We start from the raw sequence: 24,904 nt of genomic DNA on the forward strand, positions 1-24,904 counted from the left end.
TTCACTCAATCTCCACCCCCTGCTTTCTGGCTCTCTTCAATCCCCTGTTCATTCATTCATGCACTGGTAAAGTGTGTATGTGAGGGAAGCTCAGGCTGTAAGTGTGTGAACTGCAGTGTTTTTAATAGAGTTTCCTCTCTGCATAGGGTATTGACCAACATTTCTCACACAGCTTAGATTGGAGTTTGTTGCCCTGGGCAAATGCCACATCAGGGGGTTTATGCCATCCATTATCTCAGTGTAACTCCACACCTTGTTAGTCAGATCATTATGGAAGTAGATTACTTTACAGCAGCTTTGCGCCATGAGCATGTTTCGAAGAGGGATGATCTGCAAGCAGACTAATAGATTTAGTCATTCAGCTCATCTTAGGTGACTTGTATGGTTGTGACGTCAGTGTATCTTTACTCACTTTCCAGCCCACAGGACGTTTTTACTGTTGCGGATGTTAAGAGTGTTTGCTTTATAAAGCATCCTGTAGTGTGATGTGATACTGTGAAAGTGATATATCAGTGGCGATTTCTTGAAGACTGCACTGGAAGTACTACTTCCCACACAATTCTGTGGACAGATGTTCAAATACAGCGATGCAGTGATACAAAAGAGTTCAAAAGTTTGGAGTCAGTAGTCACTATTATTTTAGAATATTAGAATATAATCAACATATTAGAATCATTTTTTAAGGATCATATGACACTAAAGAATTCCTTCAGTTCCTTCAATTCAATTAATTTCAATTCCTGTCACTCATGGTGCATTTCAACATTTCAGCAAATTATAGTGTAAAATATCTTGCAGGCCATTTAGTTAACATCTGGTTTAGTGTCTAAATGAATGAGTCTGCAGAAATGGAGCTCTATTAATACCTCTGCCCACATTGTAATAGGACACATCATGTGTGTATTTTTCCTGGGAATAATCATCTGATTGCTTTTAGGTTACATAGCTTTCATTAATGTATTTTTCTCCTGACCAGATAGCTTGACTGTGAGAGCTTTGGTTAGAATTGGGGTTTGTCTCTCAGCATTAACCCTCAGTTAACCATTAAATGAAACAGCAATATACTTTGTGTGAAATGTAAAAAAATAACTGCTCTTACTCTGTTATATATTAGGGATGTAACGGTATGAAAATTTGTCATCACGATTATAGTGACCAAAATTATCACGGTTATCAGTATTATCACGGTATTGTTAAAATGTGTTGGAGATGTTCAAAAAGTACCGATACATAAATCACTTCACCCAGTTTTATACTTAAAAATCAACAAATAGCAAATAAAATGACTTTTTGTTTGCATAATCACTAAAACAATAACATTACCAATGAGGTCTGGATTTTAAATGACTTGACTGACACCAGTTTAATAGCATGTTCAAATAAATAATGTAAATGTTCAAATAAAGCTTTGAAAAAGTTTCATATAAAAGGTAAACCTCACATTTCAGCCTTTAAAGAAAAGAGTTAAGTCAAAATGATAATTGATTAATAAGGGGAAGGGGAGGGGGAGGGGTGTGTGGCCATGTATGGTGACCCATACTCAGAATTTGTGCTCTGCATTTAACCCATCCAAGTGTACACACAGTAGTGAACATACACTCGGAGCAGTGGGCAGCCAACGCTGTGGAGCCCGGGGAGCAGTTGGGGGTCCGGTGCCTTGCTCAAGGGTCTCACCTCAGTCGTGGTATTGAGGGTGGAGAGAGTGTTGGTTATTCACTCCCCCACCTACAATCCCTGCCGGACCTGAGACTCGAACCCACAACCTTCAGGTTACAAGTCCAACTCTCTATCCACTTATCTGCTCCATAAATAATTCTGTATCGCTTATCTGAATTGTTTAAATGTGTAGAATCCACATACGCTTGTTTTTCATCAACCGGTTAAAATTTAGAGCAGGTCATGCAAATTTAGTCCGTTTTTTGGCCAGAGAGAAACTGCACACAGGCTGAATGTAAATAAGTGTCTGTAAATCCACTCTCTGACAGCAGGTGGCGCTTTATACGGAAAAGCTGAATTACAGCTGATTCCCGTGAACTCCGCGAACAAAGCAGTATTGTGTTTAAGAACACTTCCTTTAGATATTACATGGAGCTAAGATGAAAACAAAATGCCATCGAATCGTTTCAGAAGACAGTCAGATCCTTCAGAGGTACATTCATATAATTAATTCACTGATATATTCATTTGTATAATTCCCTCAGCACTCTTTTAAAACCTAGGTTTTCCGCCGTTTTCTCTCAGAATGAAACTACTCTGCTGCCGTGCGCTCGTGACACTGTTACACTCTGCTTTATGCCGGACAGTATTTATTTATCGTGAGTTGTTCAAATCGTGGTAATCGAATACGGTTTTAATGATAATTAAAATATGAAACGGTAATACTAACCGTGGGGAATTTTATCATGATTTATCGTCAAACCGGTAATCGTTACATCCCTAATATATATATATATATATATATATATATATATATATATATATATATATATATATATATATATATATATATATATATATATATATATATATATATATATATATATATATATATATATATATATACAGGTCCTTCTCAAAAAATTAGCATATTGTGATAAAGTTCATTATTTTCTGTAATGTACTGATAAACATTAGACTTTCATATATTTTAGATTCATTACAACACAACTGAAGTAGTTCAAGCCTTTTATTGTTTTAATATTGATGATTTTGGCATACAGCTCATGAAAACCCAAAATTCCTATCTCAAAAAATTAGCATATTTCATCCGACCAATAAAAGAAAAGTGTTTTTAATACAAAAAAAGTCAACCTTCAAATAATTATGTTCAGTTATGCACTCAATACTTGGTCAGGAATCCTTTTGCAGAAATGACTGCTTCAATGCGGCGTGGCATGGAGGCAATCAGCCTGTGGCACTGCTGAGGTGTTATGGAGGCCCAGGATGCTTCGATAGCGGCCTTAAGCTCATCCAGAGTGTTAGGTCTTGCGTCTCTCAACTTTCTCTTCACAATATCCCACAGATTCTCTATGGGGTTCAGGTCAGGAGAGTTGGCAGGACAATTGAGCACAGTAATACCATGGTCAGTAAACCATTTACCAGTGGTTTTGGCACTGTGAGCAGGTGCCAGGTCGTGCTGAAAAATGAAATCTTCATCTCCATAAAGCTTTTCAGCAGATGGAAGCATGAAGTGCTCCAAAATCTCCTGATAGCTAGCTGCATTGACCCTGCCCTTGATAAAACACAATGGACCAACACCAGCAGCTGACATGGCACCCCACATCATCACTGACTGTGGGTACTTGACACTGGACTTCAGGCATTTTGGCATTTCCCTCTCCCCAGTCTTCCTCCAGACTCTGGCACCTTGATTTCCGAATGACATGCAAAATTTGCTTTCATCCGAAAAAAGTACTTTGGACCACTGAGCAACAGTCCAGTGCTGCTTCTCTGTAGCCCAGGTCAGGCGCTTCTGCCACTGTTTCTGGTTCAAAAGTGGCTTGACCTGGGGAATGCGGCACCTGTAGCCCATTTCCTGCACACGCCTGTACACGGTGGCTCTGGATGTTTCTACTCCAGACTCAGTCCACTGCTTCCGCAGGTCCCCCAAGGTCTGGAATTGGTCCTTCTCCACAATCTTCCTCAGGGTCCGGTCACCTCTTCTCGTTGTGCTGCGTTTTCTGCCACACTTTTTCCTTCCCACAGACTTCCCACTGAGGTGCCTTGATACAAAAAAGTAAAAAGTCGTGACGTATTGTCAAGTATGGTGACCCATACTCGAAATTGGTGCTCTGCGTTTAACCCATCCAAGTGCACACACACAGCAGTGAGTAGTGAACAAATGCACACACACACACACACACCGTGAACACACACCCGGAGCAGCGGGCGGGGAGAAATTGGGGGTTCGGTGCCTTGCTCAAGGGCACCTCAGTCGTGGTATTGAGGGTGGAGAGAGCGCTGTACATTCACTCCCCCCACCTACAATCCCTGCCGGCCGGGGACTCGAACCCGTAACCTTTCGATTACAAGTCCGACTCTCTAACCATTAGGCCACGACTTCCCATAAAGCCATACAGCAAGGCTGTACCATACAGCACCATACCATACAGCATGTACCATACAGCACTCTGGGAACAGCCTATTCGTTCAGAAACTTCTTTCTGTGTCTTACCCTCTTGCTTGAGGGTGTCAATGATGGCCTTCTGGACAGCAGTCAGGTCGGCAGTCTTACCCATGATTGCGGTTTTGAGTAATGAACCAGGCTGGGAGTTTTTAAAAGCCTCAGGAATCTTTTGCAGGTGTTTAGAGTTAATTAGTTGATTCAGATGATTAGGTTAATAGCTCGTTTAGAGAACCTTTTCATGATATGCTAATTTTTTGAGATAGGAATTTTGGGTTTTCATGAGCTGTATGCCAAAATCATCAATATTAAAACAATAAAAGGCTTGAACTACTTCAGTTGTGTTGTAATGAATCTAAAATATATGAAAGTCTAATGTTTATCAGTACATTACAGAAAATAATGAACTTTATCACAATATGCTAATTTTTTGAGAAGGACCTGTATATATGTGTATATATATATATATATATATATATATATATATATATATATATATATATATATATATATATATATATATATAAATATATAAATATAAATAAATATATTTCTAGTAGATGTTTAGTTGATTTTCTTGATTGTTTAGTAGTGGTTTAATGGCTTACCACTTAAACAAAGTATACTCCATTTGGTAGTGTGGGTGAACACGAGCGATTGCACCAGAAAATTTCAGCATTGTCCAGTATCTGCACTATTTCTCTCCAGAATTTATATTTGAAGAAAATGTCTTTGTACTTGTTTAAACTACAGTTGCTGGTATCTCTCGATCCCCTCACAAAAGCACTTGTCAACACCGGTGTCTACTGTTGTTGTCATCTCGAGTAGTTTATTGTTGCTATTGGTCATTGTGGTATGTTTCTTTTTTGACTTTAAACAATGAGCCAGGGCATTGTTGCCACCTTGTGGACAAACTCATTAGTACAAAAACATAAATAGTGCGTAATCAATGCTTTTGGAGTGTAACAGTGCCGATGTCAAAATACTAAAAATGGATCCGAGTACATTTTTGACAATGATTAACTGATTTGTGTCTCCTAAAAAGCACCAGCCGCTGTTGTGAGAGATCTGCAGGGTAGTTAAACACAGATGTAGATACACAAACATGTTTCTGTTTGAGAAACTGTCAAAATGAGTGGATTTTGGACTTGTGGTTTATTTTGGGAGTGAGGAGGTCAGTAAACCATAAAGCAGGGGATCAGAATGATTCCTTTTTAATTGGAAGAGAGAATGCAGGTGACTGCTTTGACATAGTCGGACCCCTGAATGGAAAACTCATTATCCAGTCAGTTCTAGCATATGCCAGTCTCACTGTACGTGTGTGTGCATTTATGACCCTACTTACTGAACAGCCTCTCTTTGTCTCTTTCCTCCTCATCATCCATGTCTTCACTAACATTTACAGACTAAAGGATGTGCTTTTTCATAATGCTGCTTGACTGGGCCTGAGGCATGTGCCCCCCGTGTAGACAGCCATTTCTGGACAGTTCCCCCCCAAAAAACACTAGACCCCTCTCTACACCTCATTGCCCCTCAAATCCCCAACAGACAACAGGAGATGGCACTCTGAGGGACAAAGCAGGCCCCATGCACTATTAATTAGGTGTGTCTGTCTTTTGTGGTGGTCTGACTGTCTCTCAGTCCCTGTGTCTCACTCTGTTATAGCAGAACCTGGGGTTAGCACCTGTGGATACAAAACACTGACCTCCACACCCGTTCACTGGCAAGAAATGAAAGATGATAAACAAATGTGTATAATGGTTGACCTCCCATGTGGCCCTTATATAGTTCTGTAAAGAATAAGAGGAGGAAAGGGCGCAAAGTAAAAGGGCTGTCAGTTTTCTGTTCACAGCTTGTTAATGACATGTTGACTAATCTCTGGTGAGTTTGCACCTTGCTCTCATTAGCCACCTGGATAGCATGTGCTGGACATACAAAGCACTTTAAAGAGCTGAGCACTGATGTTTTTACTTCTTGGTCACAAAATGTAGACAACAGTTTCATAAAACGTTAATAGTGAGAAATTATTTTAGATTGAGATATTGACTTTTATTTATTATAATTTATGTAATTTTTTAATATTTTGTTAAATAATTACATCGAATTTTCTTACATTCATTTATTTATTATTTAAATTTGTAAGAACTTTTTTAATGGTAAGTGCAACCAAAACAAATAAGACATTTTTGAATTCTGTGAACACTAGGTTTTGCCATCATTTTAGGCTCAACGATTCCCTTTTTTTCAATTTAGAGAAAGTATAAACAGAGTCAACAAACCACTTTGATCTTCATTTAGATTTTCATTTAGACTTGATTGTCATTTTTCTTTTTCGGGTTGGCTAATGTGTATTCCCTTAGGGCATACACATTAGGCGTTTAAGTAGCCACTCGGTCTGATCAGTGTTGTGATCGGGTCTGATTAATGCCACTTTGATAGCCCGATTGGCTCGCTCTGCACAACCCTTTTCCCAGCCCCCTCCTAGGCACAGTTCAATCAAATTACACTCACTCAGACAGAACAAAACAGAACACACTGCTGTGATTTGTTTTGTTGGTTTTTTTTTTTTGTGCACACACAAAGTGCCAACCAATTGCTATCCTTTCAACAATTTACGCAGTTGGCAATACCACTTTCTTTTTGCTTGCTCTATTAAATTGTATGTTTCTTTGGATAACATGCCATTATCTAGCAATTATAAATATTAAAAGGACCTAAAACAGTGGTAATTTTGATGTAACATTTATGACTTGTTTTCCTTTTTTTCCCCCCATTATTATGAAACACCTGGCAACTGGTTGCACTTTTCATTATTTCTGCTTGTGTTCAGATGAATTGAAAGAGAAATGGTTATAATAGTTCATACTTATTTTGTAACAATATTCATTTTTCACTTTGAAGCATGTGCTACAAATTGATTTTTATGTTAAATAATTAAATTATTCTTCAAATACTTAGCTTCAACATTTTGGAGAATCGATTCAAATTCTGTATGTAGCATTTAGAAGCTAGTCTCTTGTTCTCTTGTTCTCACTTAGACATGCTCTCCCGCAAAGTAGAATTATTTCCTGTTTTACTCATAAAATTGGATTAATGGGCAGACGGTGGCAACTTTATAGTCTTCACGTGAGTGTGTTGGCAACCAGGCCAAGGTAAAAAAAAAAAAAAAAATCAGAAGTTCTACAGTCTCTCAGCTCCTCTTTACAAATAATCATTACCCCCAGTTAAGCCAGCCAACCTTTCTATATCAGAAACAGACCCTGCCCTTTGCAGTGCAACAATTTGTTCCACATCTGTTCTGTATAGGCACATGTCTCGTGCCTTTTTGAAGCATCAAAGCTTGTGCAGCAGTTAAACAGAATCTGCATCATTATGAGTCTTTTTCCTGCATCTGAATTGGAGTTGAACCTGAGAGGAAGTGGGAAATGAAGCTCTCGCAAAGGCCTAGTGCTTCCGACAGGCCTTTAGTGGGCAGAGAGTGTTTCATGATCTCTTTTGCTGTGGAGCACCTGGCGTGTATGTGCTTCGCATAACTCTACATACGCAACACGTTTATTAAACCGGAGAGAGAAGACCGTAATCACATCTGTCACGGGCTGCGAGTCCTTCCCATCTGTGTGTGTGTGCATGCCATCGCTGAACTCTTCTTTCTTGAGCCTGATTCATCTGGCTTTGACATTCATGAAGCTTTATAGGAAACACAGAAACGTTCCCCCCACAGTCGGCGTGTGCATACTTGCATGCGTCACCACTGACACGCACAACAAAAGAGCAAAACCGAACTGAATCACAAAACTGCAGAAGCTTTCCTCATCAATCATACAACAGCATCAGGCATTAATTGATCGGTTTAAGATTAATGACCTATACTGGGTTTTAGGTTTGGTGAATTTAATGCACCATTCTTTTGCTTTGAAAACCACAATTAGATTGAATTAGTCCAAATCACAGGGGCTAGTTATCATACAGGTGCTGTCTCTCTTGTGCTCTCCATCCCCAGTATTCATTTCATTTTATTTGCATTACTTTAGATTGAGCTTTCAGATAGCATATGGCATCTGCTAGCATATGTGCATAACATGCTGTCATTGAACTAAAAAGTGATGTTTTTTAATATTTATTATAATGACAAATATATTTCATTTACAAAAGTAATAGTTGTTGTTGGTGTTAAATCATAAAAAATATCATTTAAAAAAGGTGGTAAATTATTAAAATGACAGATTTTATTATGTTATTTTATCCATGAATGGTGCCGTAAATATTCATACTATTTTAGATTGTTTTGCTAATCTGAGAATTCATTTTTTGTGGAACTGGTCCTGGTTGGTCTTTCTACACTCTGCAGGGTGTCTTCATTAAAAAAAAAGTGGTCTTTCCGCCTCAACGTTTTTCTCCTCTATTTGTTTCCCTCTTCATCCTTTTTTTCCAGAATCACTCGTTCAGATCCTGCTTTTGGCTCAGGAACCCATTCTTTTTAGGTTTTCCCCCATTTGACCATTCCTTCTTTACTTTCAGCCGCTCAGAAAGATGGGATCATTTCAGCCGTAATGAAATGACAGAGCAGTATACCAGGGTCTTGTGTCGGAGTTAAGCGTCTTGCCTGTAGCTTGGTGCTGTGACTCCAGGCCTGGTGAGTTACAGAGCAATAACTGTCAGAAGAATTTAAGCCCGTGCCTCCTAAAAACCCAGTGTGCATAATATATGCTCACATTTTGACATACTCTATCCTTTCAGGAAAAAACACATTCTTGGCATGGCTCAGACGTGAGATCAGAGACGGCTGATGTCATAACCTTTCCTCCTTTTCGTGGTTTTCTTTTAGAGGAAATAATAAAAGATGCTTTCTTTCAAGTTTAAACGCTCCTCTTGACCCACTTAAACTGCAGCTAAGAGATTCATTTATGGGAGTGTACAAAAGCTCAGTCCAAGACTGGATCTGTCTCACTCCCGCCGCTCTGTTTTAGCACGTCTAACATTCTCTCTCCATTTCTCCGTGTTTCTCTCTCACTCTTTGTGCAGGGTTGAATAGTGGGGCCTTTAGAGGTGCCTCCCTCAGGCAAACTAATTCTGCTCTCACCAATCAGAGCCCCACCACACATATACAACATTCACACTTCAAAGAGCCTCACATGCTAACCAACCAAACGATGATGTCATCCCCTGCCCACAGTATCACGGGCATCGTCAGATGGAGTGAGGAACTATATTGGGCTATAGATCAAAGCGTCCGCTTTATTTCACTAAGGGAAAAGCACAGGGCAGAGGGTATTTCTTTCCACCGAGGGGGGTAGTTTTGAGAGCTGGTTTGGAGTCTCTGACCCCAGGTCCTCTGTAGAACCTATGGTAGACTTCATCACCATCAACCGTTTATGCTGTTTTACTGCAGGAACAGAGTGCTTTACATCTGTTTGTGTTTCCCGTGTCTGTTTCACACATCAGGAGGTAACAGAGAGGTCACTAACTGTAATTCAAGCAAAACGATTAACAATGTATTACAGTTCATGCAAAAGTGCACTGTCAGATAACACAGAAAATATTTTTTTGCACTTCATTTAAGCGGTGCTTTGTTGTGACAGATGCATTTTTAAAAGGTACAAATATTTTTGTTAACATATACAATACATTGAGTTGTCAAGTGAAATGAAAATTTACCCTGTATATTTTCTAAATGTATGTTATTGATGTTTTTGTGAACGATTCATGCATGTTTTGTTTTGCTTTTTGTGTTGTTTTGGAGCTTGTAATTTCTAATGAAAATGTTCTAACTTGATCTTGTGAAATATGCTGGATTTCTCCAATCTCATTTAGTCTGTATAAACTCTGCCCCCTGCACAATTGACTGCAAGCTCACATTCAGATCTTCTTCCATCCAATCAATAACCTGTGGATAGAACCAAGTCCCCGCATTACATTTTTTTAGATAATCTGTTCACGTCACAATACAGAAGAAAAAGATCTGTTGCTACTTTCCTTACTTCAATATTTGAGATTAAAAGTCATTTTAATAATTCTTTTGAAGTGGTTTTCCATTGTAAAGGATCTTCAGTTGTATTTAACCCTAAATATTGTTTCAAAGAAACCAAACCACGTTTTTGCGACTCAGTTTACAAGGACCTTAAAATTCATTGTCACCATTTGGTTCTCACTCATCAATTATGTTGCATTTGCGTCTTTTTGTGTCTTCTTTGTATATGTCTCTCTCCTCTATCTGTTCTGTCACTTCTTAGCCGTGTGTATTGTTACTGTGGGCAGCTAACCTCTGACCCCTGCTCTTGTGAGAGACTTTAGTATCTGGGTGCCAAAGGCCCATACGCTGGCATGTGGCCTCCGTGTCACCCTAACCTGAAAAAGAGACAGAGCCGAGGGGCTTGGGGAGCCAAGCGATGTCACATAACAGCTAAAGTAGATTGTGGAGGTTTTGTGTGTGCACAGAAAGAGAGAGAAGAGGGGGAGTTTTGCTCCTTTCTCAGGAATGTCTAAACACAACCCTGTGTTTGCAGTCAGTGCTGAAGTACGTGTGTGTGTGAGGTGGAAGGGGGTTGTGTTTGATCTGTTTTAATCCCCTCTGAAGTTTAACCTCTCATTTCCCAGCACGGTGAGCACTCGTATCCTCAGGAGCACTCACTATAGAAACCTGCCCGCCAGGATGCTGATGAAAAAAGGTCTAAAAACAAGAGTGCCGCCCAGTTAATGTAACAGCATCTTGGACTATGAGAAGGGGCCATCAGATTTTCTCATAAATGGAAAGACAGCTAGTAAAGCGGTTGGCATGTGTCTTTGTGGCAGGGTGCTGTCACACGTAGTTGAAACTATAGGCCCTCCTGCTGCTGAGCTGCATGTTAAAGCCTTCTTACCCAGACCTCCCAGCTCCTGGCTAAAGACCTCTTTATTTCACATGAAAGAAATGCTGGGAGGTTTCTCACGCACTCTATCCTTCCCTTACCCTCATCGACACTGCATTTATAGTCGTGTAGTTGTTTTCCATAAAAAGTCTCCTTTTCTTTATTCTCAAACATCTTATATTGCCTCCATTCTCCTTTTTTTTTTTTTTTTTTGAAAGCTGCAGTTTTACCCAGTGTTGTTATTGTTATGTAAAAATATTAAATTAACTTTAAAATTATGATTAAAAATAGTATTACTATTAAAAACATGATTTTTAATTAACAGCAATTTAAATAAAGCTAGAATATAAGATACATATTAGTTTGTAAAAATATTAAATTTGAAGTACTAAAATTACTGAAACTAAAACTGAAATAAAACTAAATTATAAGAAAAACAATAAATAAAAATAATAAACAAAAAAAATTAAGAAAATTAAATAAACTAATACAAAAACACATGACAAATTACTGTAACATGGGATTGTAGATTACAAATATTGTTGGCTCTTTTATTTGTTATGAAAAATTAAAAATTTACTTTTATGATTAAAAATAATTTATCTTAAATATAAGATAAATATTAGTTTGTAAAAATTTGAAATTACTGAAACTAAAACTGAAATAAAATAAATTATAATAAGAAAAACAATAAATAAAAATAATGAACAAGAAAAATATTAAGAAAATTAAATAAACTAATAAAAAAAAACACTTAAAATACTGTAACTTGGGATTGTATATTACAAATATTGTTGATTCTTTGACAAATTGCTTTTGTTTCTCTTTAGTAAGACGCTTTGGATAAAAGTGTAAATGTAAACTAAAATGAAAACGAAAATTCAAAAACCTGTTTTTTTTAAATATTAATAAATGCTACAATAGTCAGGGGTGCACCCATTAAATATAACTATAAAAAATAAATTAATAATTGTAATAATAATATTATAGCACTTTATTTAATTTTCAAATAAAATAATAAGCTAAATAATAAAATGTTACATAAATTATATTTTAAAATAAAAAGTGTGTATTAAATAAAAATACAATTATTTTATACTACACTTAAAAATAAAATGCTAATATTTACTTTTTTAATATGAATTTTCATCATTTTCAAAACTAAAATCAGCAAGCTTTTATTTTGGCGGGTTGCCAGTATGCGCTGCTGGGTTTAGCACTGCCAACTATATCACAGTTTTGTGTTGTGTTTTAACAGCGCATATATATATATATATATATATATATATATATATATATATATATATATATATATATATATATATATATATATATATATATATATATATATATATATATATATATATATATATATATAGCATAGCCTAAAGTTTGATGTTTTTATGGAAATCTTACAGTATTACAGTTAGTCGATCTAAAAATGTGACAGCTGTCTGACATGTCGGTATACAAACGAGTGGTCTGAACTTATTTACACAGTGCATTTTTTTCATTTTGGTCACGCATGCGCACCCCGTACCACTTATGTGCACCCCTGATAAAACTGGGTATTTAACTGGGTTTACATACACAAAATGTGGTTTTAATGTATCTCTCGCATTTTTTCATTGTAGGCATCAGGGGTGATGTAGGCATCATCAGCTGACTCTTTTCTTTTTCTCTCTCTTTTAGGCATATGAATGGGCGCTAGAGGGTATGCGTCATTTGGCGTGTGTTAGTATGGAGGAATGTGGCATGTCTGAGAAGTGTCAGAGCGTGATCACGTGTTTGGAGACCTATCGCAGTCAGCACCCCCCGATCCCTGACGCAGACTTCCAGGAGATGAAGGACCTTGCTGGGGAGCTGAAGAGTGAGCAGGGACTCAAGCAGTGGAAGTTTGCCTGGTCCAAGTGTCAGGAGACCAAGCAGATGTTTGAGAAGAAGCTGGAGATGGCCCTGCGCACCCGCCGCGAGAGCGACTCCAAATCAGCGAAGGGTGATTCCTCTCGCCGGAACTCGGACTGTAGCGCTAAACCTCAGGAGCGCAGCAGTAGCATCTCCTTCTCATGTCGAAAAGCGTTTGGTGGAGGCTGGGGCAGGGACAGAGTTTCCTTACGGTCCAGCATGTCCTCCACTCCTAGCAGTCCTTCAGGCATTCGCATGGACACCCGTGACTCTGTCCATAGCCTGACAGGAAGTTCATACAGCATTGAGCACAGAATCCCCCACAGCACCCCTGTCAGGTCCCACAGGCTAACACGTAGTATCTCCACAGATGAGTCTCCACAGCGGCCACAACTAGAGGGGCAGGCATGTGCAACAAGCCCAAGCCTCACCTCTATAGAACCAAACCGCAGGGTTTTGCGGAAGACCCAGAGCTTTGATACGGCCGGTAGTGAATCTGTGTCACGGTACGGGACCTGTCAAAGAACTCTGAGTGAGCCTGTACGGAGAGGAAACACAGGGGTGTTCATTAAGGGTCTGGAGGTGAGCAGCACTGAAGTAATCGATCGTCCGTACAGCCCGCGACTGCCGCCCATACATGGATGGTCTTCTGTTGATTCACACCGCAGCGGGAGTGTTTCTGCACCAGAAACACGCAGCAAGGGCAGGTGGGTACACTTATGCAAGTGCTAACCCACACTCACTTGCTGTAACATAAACACAATCAACCAGGGAGGTCTGCAGGCCAACGACTGAAGTGTGCTTCAGCTTAAAACCACTTATATCCACTACTTTATGATAGCTGTGTGACACAACATGTGCACTCACACTGGAAAAATGTGTTGTTGTAATAGAATATGAGCAACAATGCTGCCAAAACCACAGACAAATATATTAAGCCTGGCACACACAGTGTTTTTGTAAGACAAGAACACATTCAAGGGTTTTCATACCGATGTCCGGGAACCCTTTAGGGGTGCTAAAGGGCCCATGGAAGAGCAAAACAAAATGCAAACAAAAAAACACTCAACTAGAGAATATTCTGAGCAAAGCTACTTCTGAACAATAATTTATTGTTGTAGCTGTAAATAATTATAGTAGCTTCAAATAATAAATTGCATAAATAATAAATACTTATTCAAACATACTATATAAATAATTGTTTATTTATATTATTATAATAAGTAAATTATATAATGAATTATTTTAATTATGAATATATAAATGTTATATTGCATAATAATGTTGAATTTGTTAACAAATCTAACAGTACAGAAAATGATGTCCAGATATCTTTTGAAATCACACTGTATTTCAATGAAGATATTAAAGTCAGTTATTTATTTTTACAAACAACACGTCATTAATGTATAATCATACTTTTTTACACATTACAAATAGGTCTCTATGAAAATGTGCAGTGTAGCTTTATTCTTTAATATTTTCCAAACATTGAAAATCAAAACATTGAAAACTATAATCTATAACTTTATAATCTGTACTCACAGCGAACTGCTCAAAATTGAACATACACACACACACACACACACACACGCACAAGACATCCAGGAAAAAAGCTTTTTCCTGCTAAAAACTATATACAGACTAAATCATGTTCGTAATGTGTGCATAAAGGAACTCCATATGTCTCATATTAAACGGTCACAGCTCCATAATCCTCTGAATCTCCATGGATGTCTTTTCCAGCTGTTGGTCCCTCTGGTCACCCCTTAACCCCCTTGGGAAACAGGCCTGAGATACAGATCACTTTCCCAGGTGGGCGCTGGTCCTCTGGGCTTTGAAGTGGTGGGGAGCCTGTTTGTGTTCTGCTCCTCCACACAGAAGAGATGGATGGAGTTAGCTGATTATATAGATGACTTAAGGAGGTCCTTACATCTGTGGGTCTTCCTTTCAAAACACATTTCTCAGCTTTACTCTCTGAGATTACAGTACAGAGGTGATGTTGACAGTTTTTCAGACAGAAATAACTCAAAACTTGCTGTTTGGCTCTGTGTGGTCCAGTTATTGCAAATGCTTAAGGCTAATGAAAAAATTCTGATAAGTATCCAGTTTAAGATTAATGTAAATACTAAAACATCACCTTGTTTTTCTCAGTACTGGACATACACACCATGTTCAGCTGTGTGGTGAGAAGGTAAAAGTGCTGTAAGTAATGTAAATTAATGTAAGTAAATGTAAGACAATCATACAGTAGGTCATTTATTTTGAGCATTCAGGTTAGCTGTCACCAGGTTGACATCTGGGTTTTATGAAGTGGTAAAAAAGATTGTGGGCAGTCAAGTGTTAAACTACTGAGTTTAAAAAGAATGCCATGGGAACTGTCACAGTGAGCCATTCAGTCTTGAGTTAGAGATTATGGACTCTCACAACTGATTGGCTTGAGTGTTTCAGGGAGAAAGCATATGACATCCTGGAGAGATGTGTGAAAACCTGTCCTTTTTGGTTACACAGTCTGACAAAGCTGTTAGGGGACACATGCTGCGCCGAAATACAGTGCAGTCCCAAGTTTGAGTCCTGGCTCGACCTTTCCCGATCCTGTCCCCCTTCTCTCTCCCATTTCGCTTCCTTTCCTCTCTACACTGTCCAGTCAAATTAAAGGCAAAAACACCAAAATAAAATCTCTCTCCCAATTTGCTTCCTTTTCCCTCTACGCTGTCCAATCAAATAAAAAATAGAAACATGTCTTACCAATGTTAAAAATAATTGTGCTGCTTAATGTTTCTGTGACAAAAGTATGCATTTGGAGTATGTTAATCGTCCACTCTCCCCATCTTTCAGTAAACTACGGCACATCGTAGATGAGATGGTAACAACGGAGCGGGAATATGTGCGTTCTCTGCGGTACATCATTGACAACTATTTCCCTGAGATGGAGCGCGCTGACCTGCCACAGGACCTGCGGGGAAAGCGCAGTGTCATCTTCGGAAACCTGGAGAAGGTGGTGGACTTTCACAGCCAGTATTTCCTAAAAGAGCTCGAGAGCTGCTGCAATCATCCACTACGCGTCAGCCACTGCTTCCTACGCCATGTAAGAGTCTCTTCAGTCAGTCTTTTCACAGTAGCTAGCACATGTCAAACTGCATGACTTCAGATCAGTTTTTTTTTTTTGTTAAATTCAACAGTCTATTAATTTGAACTGTTCTTGTATTTCTGGACCCTTCTAATATTTTCAGTTCTAATAGAGATCGCAATTAAATGTCACAAATTGAATCACATTTTCAGTGGAGATGAAACAAAGGGGCTTAATTTGTCAGTGCTTATCTGTTCCCAGTCCATGACTGACTCATTTTTGACCCAGCACAAGTCTAAAACCATCCAGAAAAGTACTTTTTCTGTATTTACTTGCTCTTTGAATCAAACCAAGCCACAAGAAGTGATTCTGAGGTCTTTAAATGAGTGCAAGACCACCAGCCTATATCTCATTTATTTTCTCTGTAGTTGTGGTCAATCATACTAGTGCTGGCACACCTAAAGAGCTCTAATTTATAAAGGCTTTACAGGCAGTGATTCACAGAGAAAAGAGAAAAAGGCAGGCCATTTGGCCTACAGCAACATATGAACTATGCCAAATCACTTGTGAGATTACGGAGCAGCAAAACCTGCCATGAAATTATTGCACACTCCACAGGGCCGGTTACTGTGCCCCTCACTTTCCATCCTCTCCCCTCCTTGCTGAACGTGGTCAATTTTGAAAGCGAAAGTGAAACCGATAAAACAGCACACATAAGAAAGCGATTGCACGCTTTAGCGAGCAACCCCCCCCCCCCACACACACACACACCCACCTCACACTGTCCCCCTGATGGAGGTGCCCTGGCGCTGGCTCTGACACTCCATATAGACCTGAAAAGTCATTATAAAACAATTGACTCAAAAACAAAAAAATTCTTTCCAAACAAAACTGATTTGGGAAAATGCTCCCTCCCTCTATTTCAGGATCAACAAGAGAATTATTCTTCAGAACACGAGTACGGAAATGTGGATGATAACACTTAAAATATTTCTCTTGTGTTTTTTCCCATATAAACATAGCAAGACCAGTTCAGCCTGTATGCGTTATACAGCAAGAACAAGCCAAAGTCAGACACACTTCTGGCCAGCCATGGAAACAGCTTCTTCAGGGTGAGTAACTCTATCAATGCAACACTATATACCACTCATGATAAGCTTTTAGTTAGGGATTTTCAATAAAATCGTTTTATCTTGGTGTGGAGTTTATTCCACTTTTGTTGAACTGCTCAAAGCACATTCATCACACCTTATGGGCTGAAACTGTAAAAATCTCTCCCGTTTCAGCATAAGCAGCTGGAGTTGGGGGATAAGATGGACCTGGCGTCGTACCTGCTGAAGCCCATCCAGCGCATGAGTAAGTACGCCCTGCTGCTGAAAGACCTGATCAAAGAGGTGAGCGAAGTCCAGGAGCAGGAGCTAATGTACCTACGTGCCGCCGCAGAGATGGTCAAATTCCAGCTTCGCCACGGCAATGATCTGCTCGCCATGGACGCTATCAGAGATTGTGATGTAAGCAGATACACACGCCACTTCACATTCGAGACCTAGGAGAGCAAATAATCTTCTACATTTGCCATTTCATATTTATTTCACACTTTTCCAGGTGAATTTGAAAGAGCAGGGGCAGTTGGTTCGGCAAGATGAGTTCACAATTTGTTATGGGAGGAAAAAGTGCCAAAGACATGTGTTCCTGTTTGAGGATCTAGTGCTGTTCAGCAAACCCAAACGCATTGAGGGTGGCCTAGATGTTTACATATACAAGCACTCTTTTAAGGTAAGCACCTAAAGCACTTCTGAAGTTTAGAGGGACAGGAAACATCTCCAGGTAAAACACTGTACTTTCACTAGTACACTCACATTCTTGTCCTATGTTAATATCAGAGAAGGTTTTAGTTTTAAGATCTGAGCATCAGTTTGGTCTCCTGTAAGTCGTAATAGCAACAACATGCCATGAGCCCACAATATTGATTGAGATGATGTGTGAATATCCTCTTTACTCTTTCATTGTCTTTGTAGACGGCTGACGTGGGTATGACAGAGACGTCGGGTGAGAATGCTCTGAGGTTTGAGGTCTGGTTCAGGAGGAGAACTTCAAAGAACCAGACCTACATTCTCCAAGCCAGCACTGCCGAGATCAAACATGCCTGGACCTGCGACATTGCACGGATACTTTGGCAGCAGGCCACGAGGAATAAAGGTGGGAAAGAAACACTGAAGCGGTTAAGCTTTAATAAGTTTCCTGTCACATACTATCTTAGCATATCAAAAGATTCTTTTAACACTTCACTTGTATATGCCTCAGGCAGATAGGAAGCTATTTAAGACGCTTTTAAGTCACACCAGTATTGTATTTCTACAGTTTGATATGAGTGTGAGAAAATAATGCAAATCCAATTTGCATATATTTACTCAATTTACTTACTTTTTACACTTTACAACTGCTTTATGCAAATTAATTAATCAAATTAATCATTAAACTTAATCAACAGTTATTGGAGTGTCAACTATATAGTTATTGACACCAGATTATTTATGATATCATCATTTGTGTAGTATTAACGCGAGACCAATATTTCATTTTTTAAATGTCACAGTTATAATTGATAACTTCTGATATTTGGCAGCATTTTTAAACATGTTTCTCTGTGTGTATGCAGAAATTCGAATGCAGGAGATGGTCTCTATGGGGGTGGGCAATAAACCCTTCCTGGACATTAAACCCAGTGATGCTGCTATCAACGACAGAGCCATTGACTACATTATGAAAAGCAGAGGTGAGCCTGTTTAACACGACAAACTCGTCAGAATAACTTGCATGATTGTTATTATTTATTTTAACTCTGACCAGAATAATATTTTGATTAAAAATAAGCAGCAAATGATTCTATGGGTTGATTTTACTCTTTCTTCTGTTACAGGGGCCAGGACGAGAGCCTCCATTGCTGTCTCACTTTTTGACCACTCAAACCCATTCAAACGAACTGCAGTAAACGCTCCCGTTAGTGGCCCCCCAGTGTCCAGTGGCCCCTCCTCGTCCACACTGCTGGGGCCCTTAAATCTGCATATGTACAGCAGCCAAAGCCTGTTAGAAGGGGAGAGACCTCTCATCAGCCCCTGCATTGAGGAAGACGAGCTGGAGCACGAGACCAGCAGTCAGCCATCTATGAGTATGTATCATAACACGTCTGAAATTGTAAAACATTTTCTCAGAAACCACATATATAACAGGATGTTGATCTTTGACTTGTGTTTGCAGCTACAGAGAGTTCAGGTTCGTCGTCTCACTGTCTGTCAGGTAGTGGCTCGAGCGGGTCAGACAGCGGATGTGTGTCCAGTCACCTTCCCGAGGCTTTGTCCGAGGAGCCCAGCTCACCGTGTGACTCCTCCTGCTACTCCTCCATCACCTCTCCCACCCAGGAGAAACCCTGCTTTAACAGCCAGTACATCTCAGCGGTTAGTATAGCATGTGTCTGTTTCAGATGGCCAGTATTTTGATTGTGCATCAACATCATCACTTCTGCCAAAATAAAATGACCAATCAGTGTCACTGAGGCTACATCCACATTCATCCGTATGAATTTGAAAACACATTTCGCACATAATTTCACTTTTTCTCTACTTTTTGGCCTTTTATCCACTCAGATTTTTGAAGATGCGCTTACAAATGGATACATATGAAAACAGTTTTCCTGTTGTAGTGTGGGCTGTGAAAACGACAGTATTTGAAAGCGATGTTGCGTGTTTGGTCTATTGTTTTACTGGCAATTTAAAGTAGTGGTCGACCGATATATGGCATTTTTCATTTCATTTTTCCGATACTTTTTACTGTTTGGCTGATATGTTCGAGACATTTATTTTGACGGCGTGCCAGACTATATATGTATAATTTTATCACCCTGCTCTCTTAAGATATCGGCATCGGCTGTCAAAAAAACAATAACCAATACGGGTGCAACCTGGACGTGCCAGTGAGTTGCTAATAAAATGATAGTGCCAGAAGAATAGTGTGAGAACTTTATGTTTGTCTCTATGTACCATCAGAGAATGTTTTAAATCAGAAACACCATTTTCAAATATATCCGGATAAATGTGGACATAGCCTGATTCAGAAACATGTCATAACACCCATGCTTATGCCAGCACTAATAAACACATTCACTGATCACCTGATGATTAAATCAGAGCCTCCCCTTTTAACCTGTGATAACACCTGCGCCCATCTCCTTCTCGTCACAGGGGGAAGCTCAGGTGATTGGTCCCTCTACTGTAGTGTGAGCTCAGTAACCACTGCTGCAGTAAGTCTGGCTTTCGCTCCATGACATCGCACTTCCATAGCTATGTGCATTAAAACTCATCTCAGCTCAGATATTATTCATGCTTCAACTGGTGCTTTTACACGTGCTTGTATGTAATGCATGCTATTCTGTCCTCCTTCATCCCTTAGGTTTAAGACCTGTCTGCTTCAGATTGCGAAGACAACGTTGCCACACCGAAGAGGAGTACAGAGCTAGTATTTATTGTTCCCATTGAGTGCCAGCAAATCTCATGCAGAGCTTAAAAAGCGCTCAAAATAGCACTGTTTCTTTTTTCTTTTTTAAGCCACTTCTAGCTTCAATAGCTTTTATATAATTTTAAAAATAATCTATAAAACTGAATAAATATTCTTGTATTTATCTTCTTTTCAAATGTTGTTGCAGTCGTGTTCTCAGCTGTATTATTAACTGTAAATACTGTAGTAGTGTACAGTACACTTCTGAACTGTTGCGGTTATTCAGTTCCCACTCTTTTTGTTGTTGTTGATGTTGCCCATTTTGCTGCAGACTTCAGCTGGTTTGATTTAGAAAAAAATGCCTTAATGTTAAAAGGCATGCTAGATTTCTAAGCATCAGTACACTAACGGTGTTCAGCAATGTTTAAAGCTTTTGTTGTAGAGTTTCTGTTCTTTCTAGTGTTTCCATAATTTGTGAACCTGTAGTCAGTCAATATGCTGTATGATAGCTGGCCTGATCCAGAATCAGAGAGCATTAATTCAAATCAAATGACTGACCTCAGGTTAGCTCTGCCCTGCACTGCTGCCTGTTTGGAGATGGTGAGAGTTTTCATTTCAGTTCTCTTATTTACATTATTAAGTATAACAAAATACAACGTGTAAATTGTAAATAGTTGCACCAGTGGTGCTTTGAGGACATAGCGTTTAGGAAGTAATGTTTATACATGTATTAACCAGTCAACATGGGAATCACTCAAGTGCCATTCTTTGTTGCCAACCCGAATTGAAAGTGTACAAACAAAAGATAATAATAATAAAAAAGCATTGCAAGTTTCACTTCAAGCTGAAGCATGAGTATGTACTCAAGTGTTTTATTTTTCCATCTTAACAAGTTCGCACAGAAGTAATAAAGACCGGATTGCTTTGTATTGTTAAAGGAAGTGTGTTTTATATATTGTCTTTAATCATTTATGATTGGCATAAAGTAGAAACCCATATCCCACAAACCCTGCAGGCTGGTATTCAGTTTAGTTAAGAAACAGATTCATTGTTACTAATGATGTTATTGTGCCTTGGAGCATAAGCAGTGTGTAATTTAAATGCACATTAACAAGCAGTGTGAGAAATGATGCTTGGTTTTTCCGTTTTAGCCTGAGGAACATTGTCATCAGTAGCTTATTCACACTATTTGTGAATTGGCTGTGAAAAGCAACTGTTCTTCGTTGGCCATGCTTTTTATAATTACATACAGTGCCCTCCATAAGTATTGGAACAGTAAAGACAAAATTGCTCTGTTGGCTGTTGAGTCAAGACATTTGGAAATATGATTAAAAGATGAATATGAGACAAAACTACAGAATGTCACATTTTATTATTAGCCAATTCAACACATACATGTTTTACCAAATAAAAAGAACAGCACTTTTAGAGTTCATCCCACTCATTGATGTGAGCATAAGTATTGGGACAGTTGAACATAAGGCAGATATAAAAGATTAAAAGCTATTATTTAGTAGCAGATCCCCTGCACACAATCACAGCAGTGAGTCTGTGACCCATAGACATCACCAGACTCTTGTCTCATCCTTTAAAATACTTTTCCCAGCCTTTAATGCAGCCAATTCCAATTGTTGCTTGTTTTGGGGAGTTTCTGCCTTTTCTCTCCTCTCCAGCTGGAGAAATTCATGTTCAATCAGATTTAAATCTGGAGATTGACTTGGGCAATCTAAGACTTTCCATTTCTTTGCCCTTATAAATTCCTTGACTGAACTGGCAGGGTGTTTTGGGTCATTGTCCTGATGCGATATGAAGCACTTCCCAATGAATCTGGTGGCATTTTCTTGAATATTGGTAGGCAAGATGGTTTTGTACCCTTCCAAATTCATTCTGCTACTGTCATCATACATTAAGTCATCAGTAAAGTTGAGAGGGCCTGTTCCAGAGGCAGCCATGCATGCCCATGCCACTACACCACCTCCACCATGCTTTACAGATGAGGCTGTATGCTTGGGATCATTGCAGTTCCCTTTTTTCTCCACACTTTTGTGTTCCCATCACTTAGATAAAGGTTCATCTTTGTCTCATCGGTCCATAAACACAGTTCCAAAACTTTTCTGGCTCAACTTTGTGCTTTTTTACAAACTCTAATCTTGCCTTTCTATTTTTGGTGCTGGTCAGAGGTTTGCATCTTGCTGTGTAGCATCTGTAATTCTGTGTCAAAGTCTCCTGAGGACAGTAAATTGTCAGAGCATCACCCCAGCTTTCTGGAAGTTGTTGGTGATTTTACAGACATGTCTTTTAGGGTTCATTTTCACAGCTTTTATGATTTGTCTGTCATCAACTACTGTTGTTTTCTCAGCCAATCAGGTAGTTGTTGGTTGCTGTTGTCGCTGGTGGTTTCCAAACTCTTAATTTGTCCTTCATTTGACTTCCTCTTTTCTTTTAGCATCCAAATTGCTTGCTTTTCTCTCAAAGTCAGCTCCCTCATCTTCATCCTGGTTTATGTGTGTCATCATCGAATGCCAGATTCAGAATACAGAAGTAATGGATATAACTGATACGACACATTCCCTGCTTTTAATATCTGAAGAATTAATGCAACAGGACACAGCTGATCACTTAGAAAGACCTGTGAGGCAACTGTTCCAATACTTGTTCACATCAGATAGAGGGATGAAACTCTAAAAGTGCTGAACTTCTCAGCTGGCCTCTGAAACTATAGTTACCTTTATCCACAGTAGCATGGTTTGTGTGTAACAGGAAGGAAGGTGAAAATACTTGAATGATCGCCCATTAATCAGTTTAATCTTAAACTAAAAACAGATTCGGGTGGGGTTCCGTTGAATAGATCTTTGTTCTTTTTAAAGCCTCGCCTGGAGGAAATAGACTAGGTTTGCTATAATCCCTAGAGTCCATTTTGGTGGAGCCAAGTATCCCCATCAGGAAAGCATGGCATCCATGGGCCAACATCATCTACTTGTACCAAAGACTGAAATATGCAAAGGCCACATCTGGACAGGGAGATACGAAGTTAAGGAGATACGAAGTTAAGTTGTTTACCTTGTAGGAAATGTCACAGTATTTTCCAGCGTTCTTTGTTTTGTCCACACACGGATGGAAACCACAAACCCGAGAGTGGAACGGAACTCAATGAGGCATAATTGGCTGAATCATTCACAGCGTGAGTGAATATGATGAGCTTTGAGTGCTTCCAGTGAGGCTGTACTACTCTGATTTATTTATCTGTTTTACCAAGAAAGTTTTGCACCATCAATCCTTAATAATATTACAGCCTGAAGTTCAGAAACTGGGAAAAGCTAAATATGAGCAATGGAAACACATCTCTAGGATCTCCAGACAGTCATGAAATGAATGAATGTCCATCCAGCACACACAGATATTCAAAAACCATTATCTTATTCTTAACTCTAACTTTACACATAGCCCAATTCTAACCATTAGGCCTAACTTAAATCCTAATCTTCCCAAACCACAATTAAGGTTTCTATGGTGTGGTAAAATACAGTTGATCTCTGATGCATTTTATTTCTATTGTTAGTTTTCTAATGCACTCTTTTCTTTTCTTTTTTCCTTTTTGATTATGTGCCAGTTATGAATGCTGTGTGATATTTATCTGCTTATCTTTTTCCTAGCTTGTAGAAAGAAAGAAAAAAAATTATTCTTAGCACTGGAGGATGATCAACCTGTACCACAAATCACCCAGCCATGAATACCGCAGCTCTATCCTAAACTGGATGGTCACATTGTTTTCATATTAATTACATTTACAATACATTTAGCAGATGCTTTATTCCAAAGAGACTAACAAATGAGGGCAATAGAAGCCATCGAAACCAACAAAAGAGCAATAATATGTAAGTGCTGTGACAAGTCTCGGTAGTCTCAGACAAGTACACGTAGAACACGGTTCTTCTATAATAATTAAAATGAAATCAAGTAGATAGAATAGAAAAACCATAGATAACGCTAATGTTAGAAGGGCTTTTTTTTTTAAATAAAAAGAAAACAAGTCAAAAGAATACAGAGCGTATGTGTAGGCCTAAGTGTTCATTTAAACAAAAGAAGAAGAAAAAAACAAGTAGGCTAACCTTAGGATAGAAAAAGAATAGAGAGTGCAAGTGTTGATAGAAGAGATGTTTTTAGCCTTTTCTTGAAGATGGATGGTCGTATTATATATTAGGCTACGACAGTGGCTCCACAGAGAATCTTTCACTAAAGAATTCTGTTACTTCCATTAAATTATTTTTAAGGACCTTAAAAAAAATACCATGGTATATGAGTAGCTAGCTATATAGAAATGCCCCTGCTGGAATGTGAGTGCTTCTGTCATGCTGACGCTTCACCGAGTGATTGTCCGGGGCCCTCTGGGCGTCTGCATTAGTTCCCTTTGCTTTCTCACACTGGTGTCATAGTCTGTCTCTTTGCATTGTAAATGGTGTGTATCGTTGT

The 24,904-nt window shown here is 38.9% G+C and overlaps 1 protein-coding gene across 1 annotated transcript in view; it reads left to right on the plus strand.

Moving 5' to 3' along the window:
- LOC306843373 (uncharacterized protein) overlaps positions 1-21,384 on the plus strand; it is a 70,876-nt gene extending 49,492 nt beyond the window's left edge. The window contains exons 14-24 of the mRNA XM_079374823.1: positions 12,661-13,580; positions 15,712-15,961; positions 16,966-17,055; positions 17,230-17,454; positions 17,549-17,719; positions 17,962-18,142; positions 18,603-18,719; positions 18,864-19,112; positions 19,202-19,398; positions 20,182-20,240; positions 20,390-21,384. Coding sequence (XP_079230949.1) covers positions 12,661-13,580; positions 15,712-15,961; positions 16,966-17,055; positions 17,230-17,454; positions 17,549-17,719; positions 17,962-18,142; positions 18,603-18,719; positions 18,864-19,112; positions 19,202-19,398; positions 20,182-20,220 — 2,439 coding nt within the window. The 3' untranslated portion in view covers positions 20,221-20,240; positions 20,390-21,384. The remainder of the gene's footprint in view (positions 1-12,660; positions 13,581-15,711; positions 15,962-16,965; positions 17,056-17,229; positions 17,455-17,548; positions 17,720-17,961; positions 18,143-18,602; positions 18,720-18,863; positions 19,113-19,201; positions 19,399-20,181; positions 20,241-20,389) is intronic.
- The last annotated feature ends 3,520 nt before the right edge of the window (positions 21,385-24,904 follow it).

This window comes from Barbus barbus (genome assembly GCF_936440315.1).
Source record: "Barbus barbus genome assembly, chromosome: 2".
In the NCBI taxonomy this organism is placed as follows: domain Eukaryota; kingdom Metazoa; phylum Chordata; class Actinopteri; order Cypriniformes; family Cyprinidae; genus Barbus; species Barbus barbus.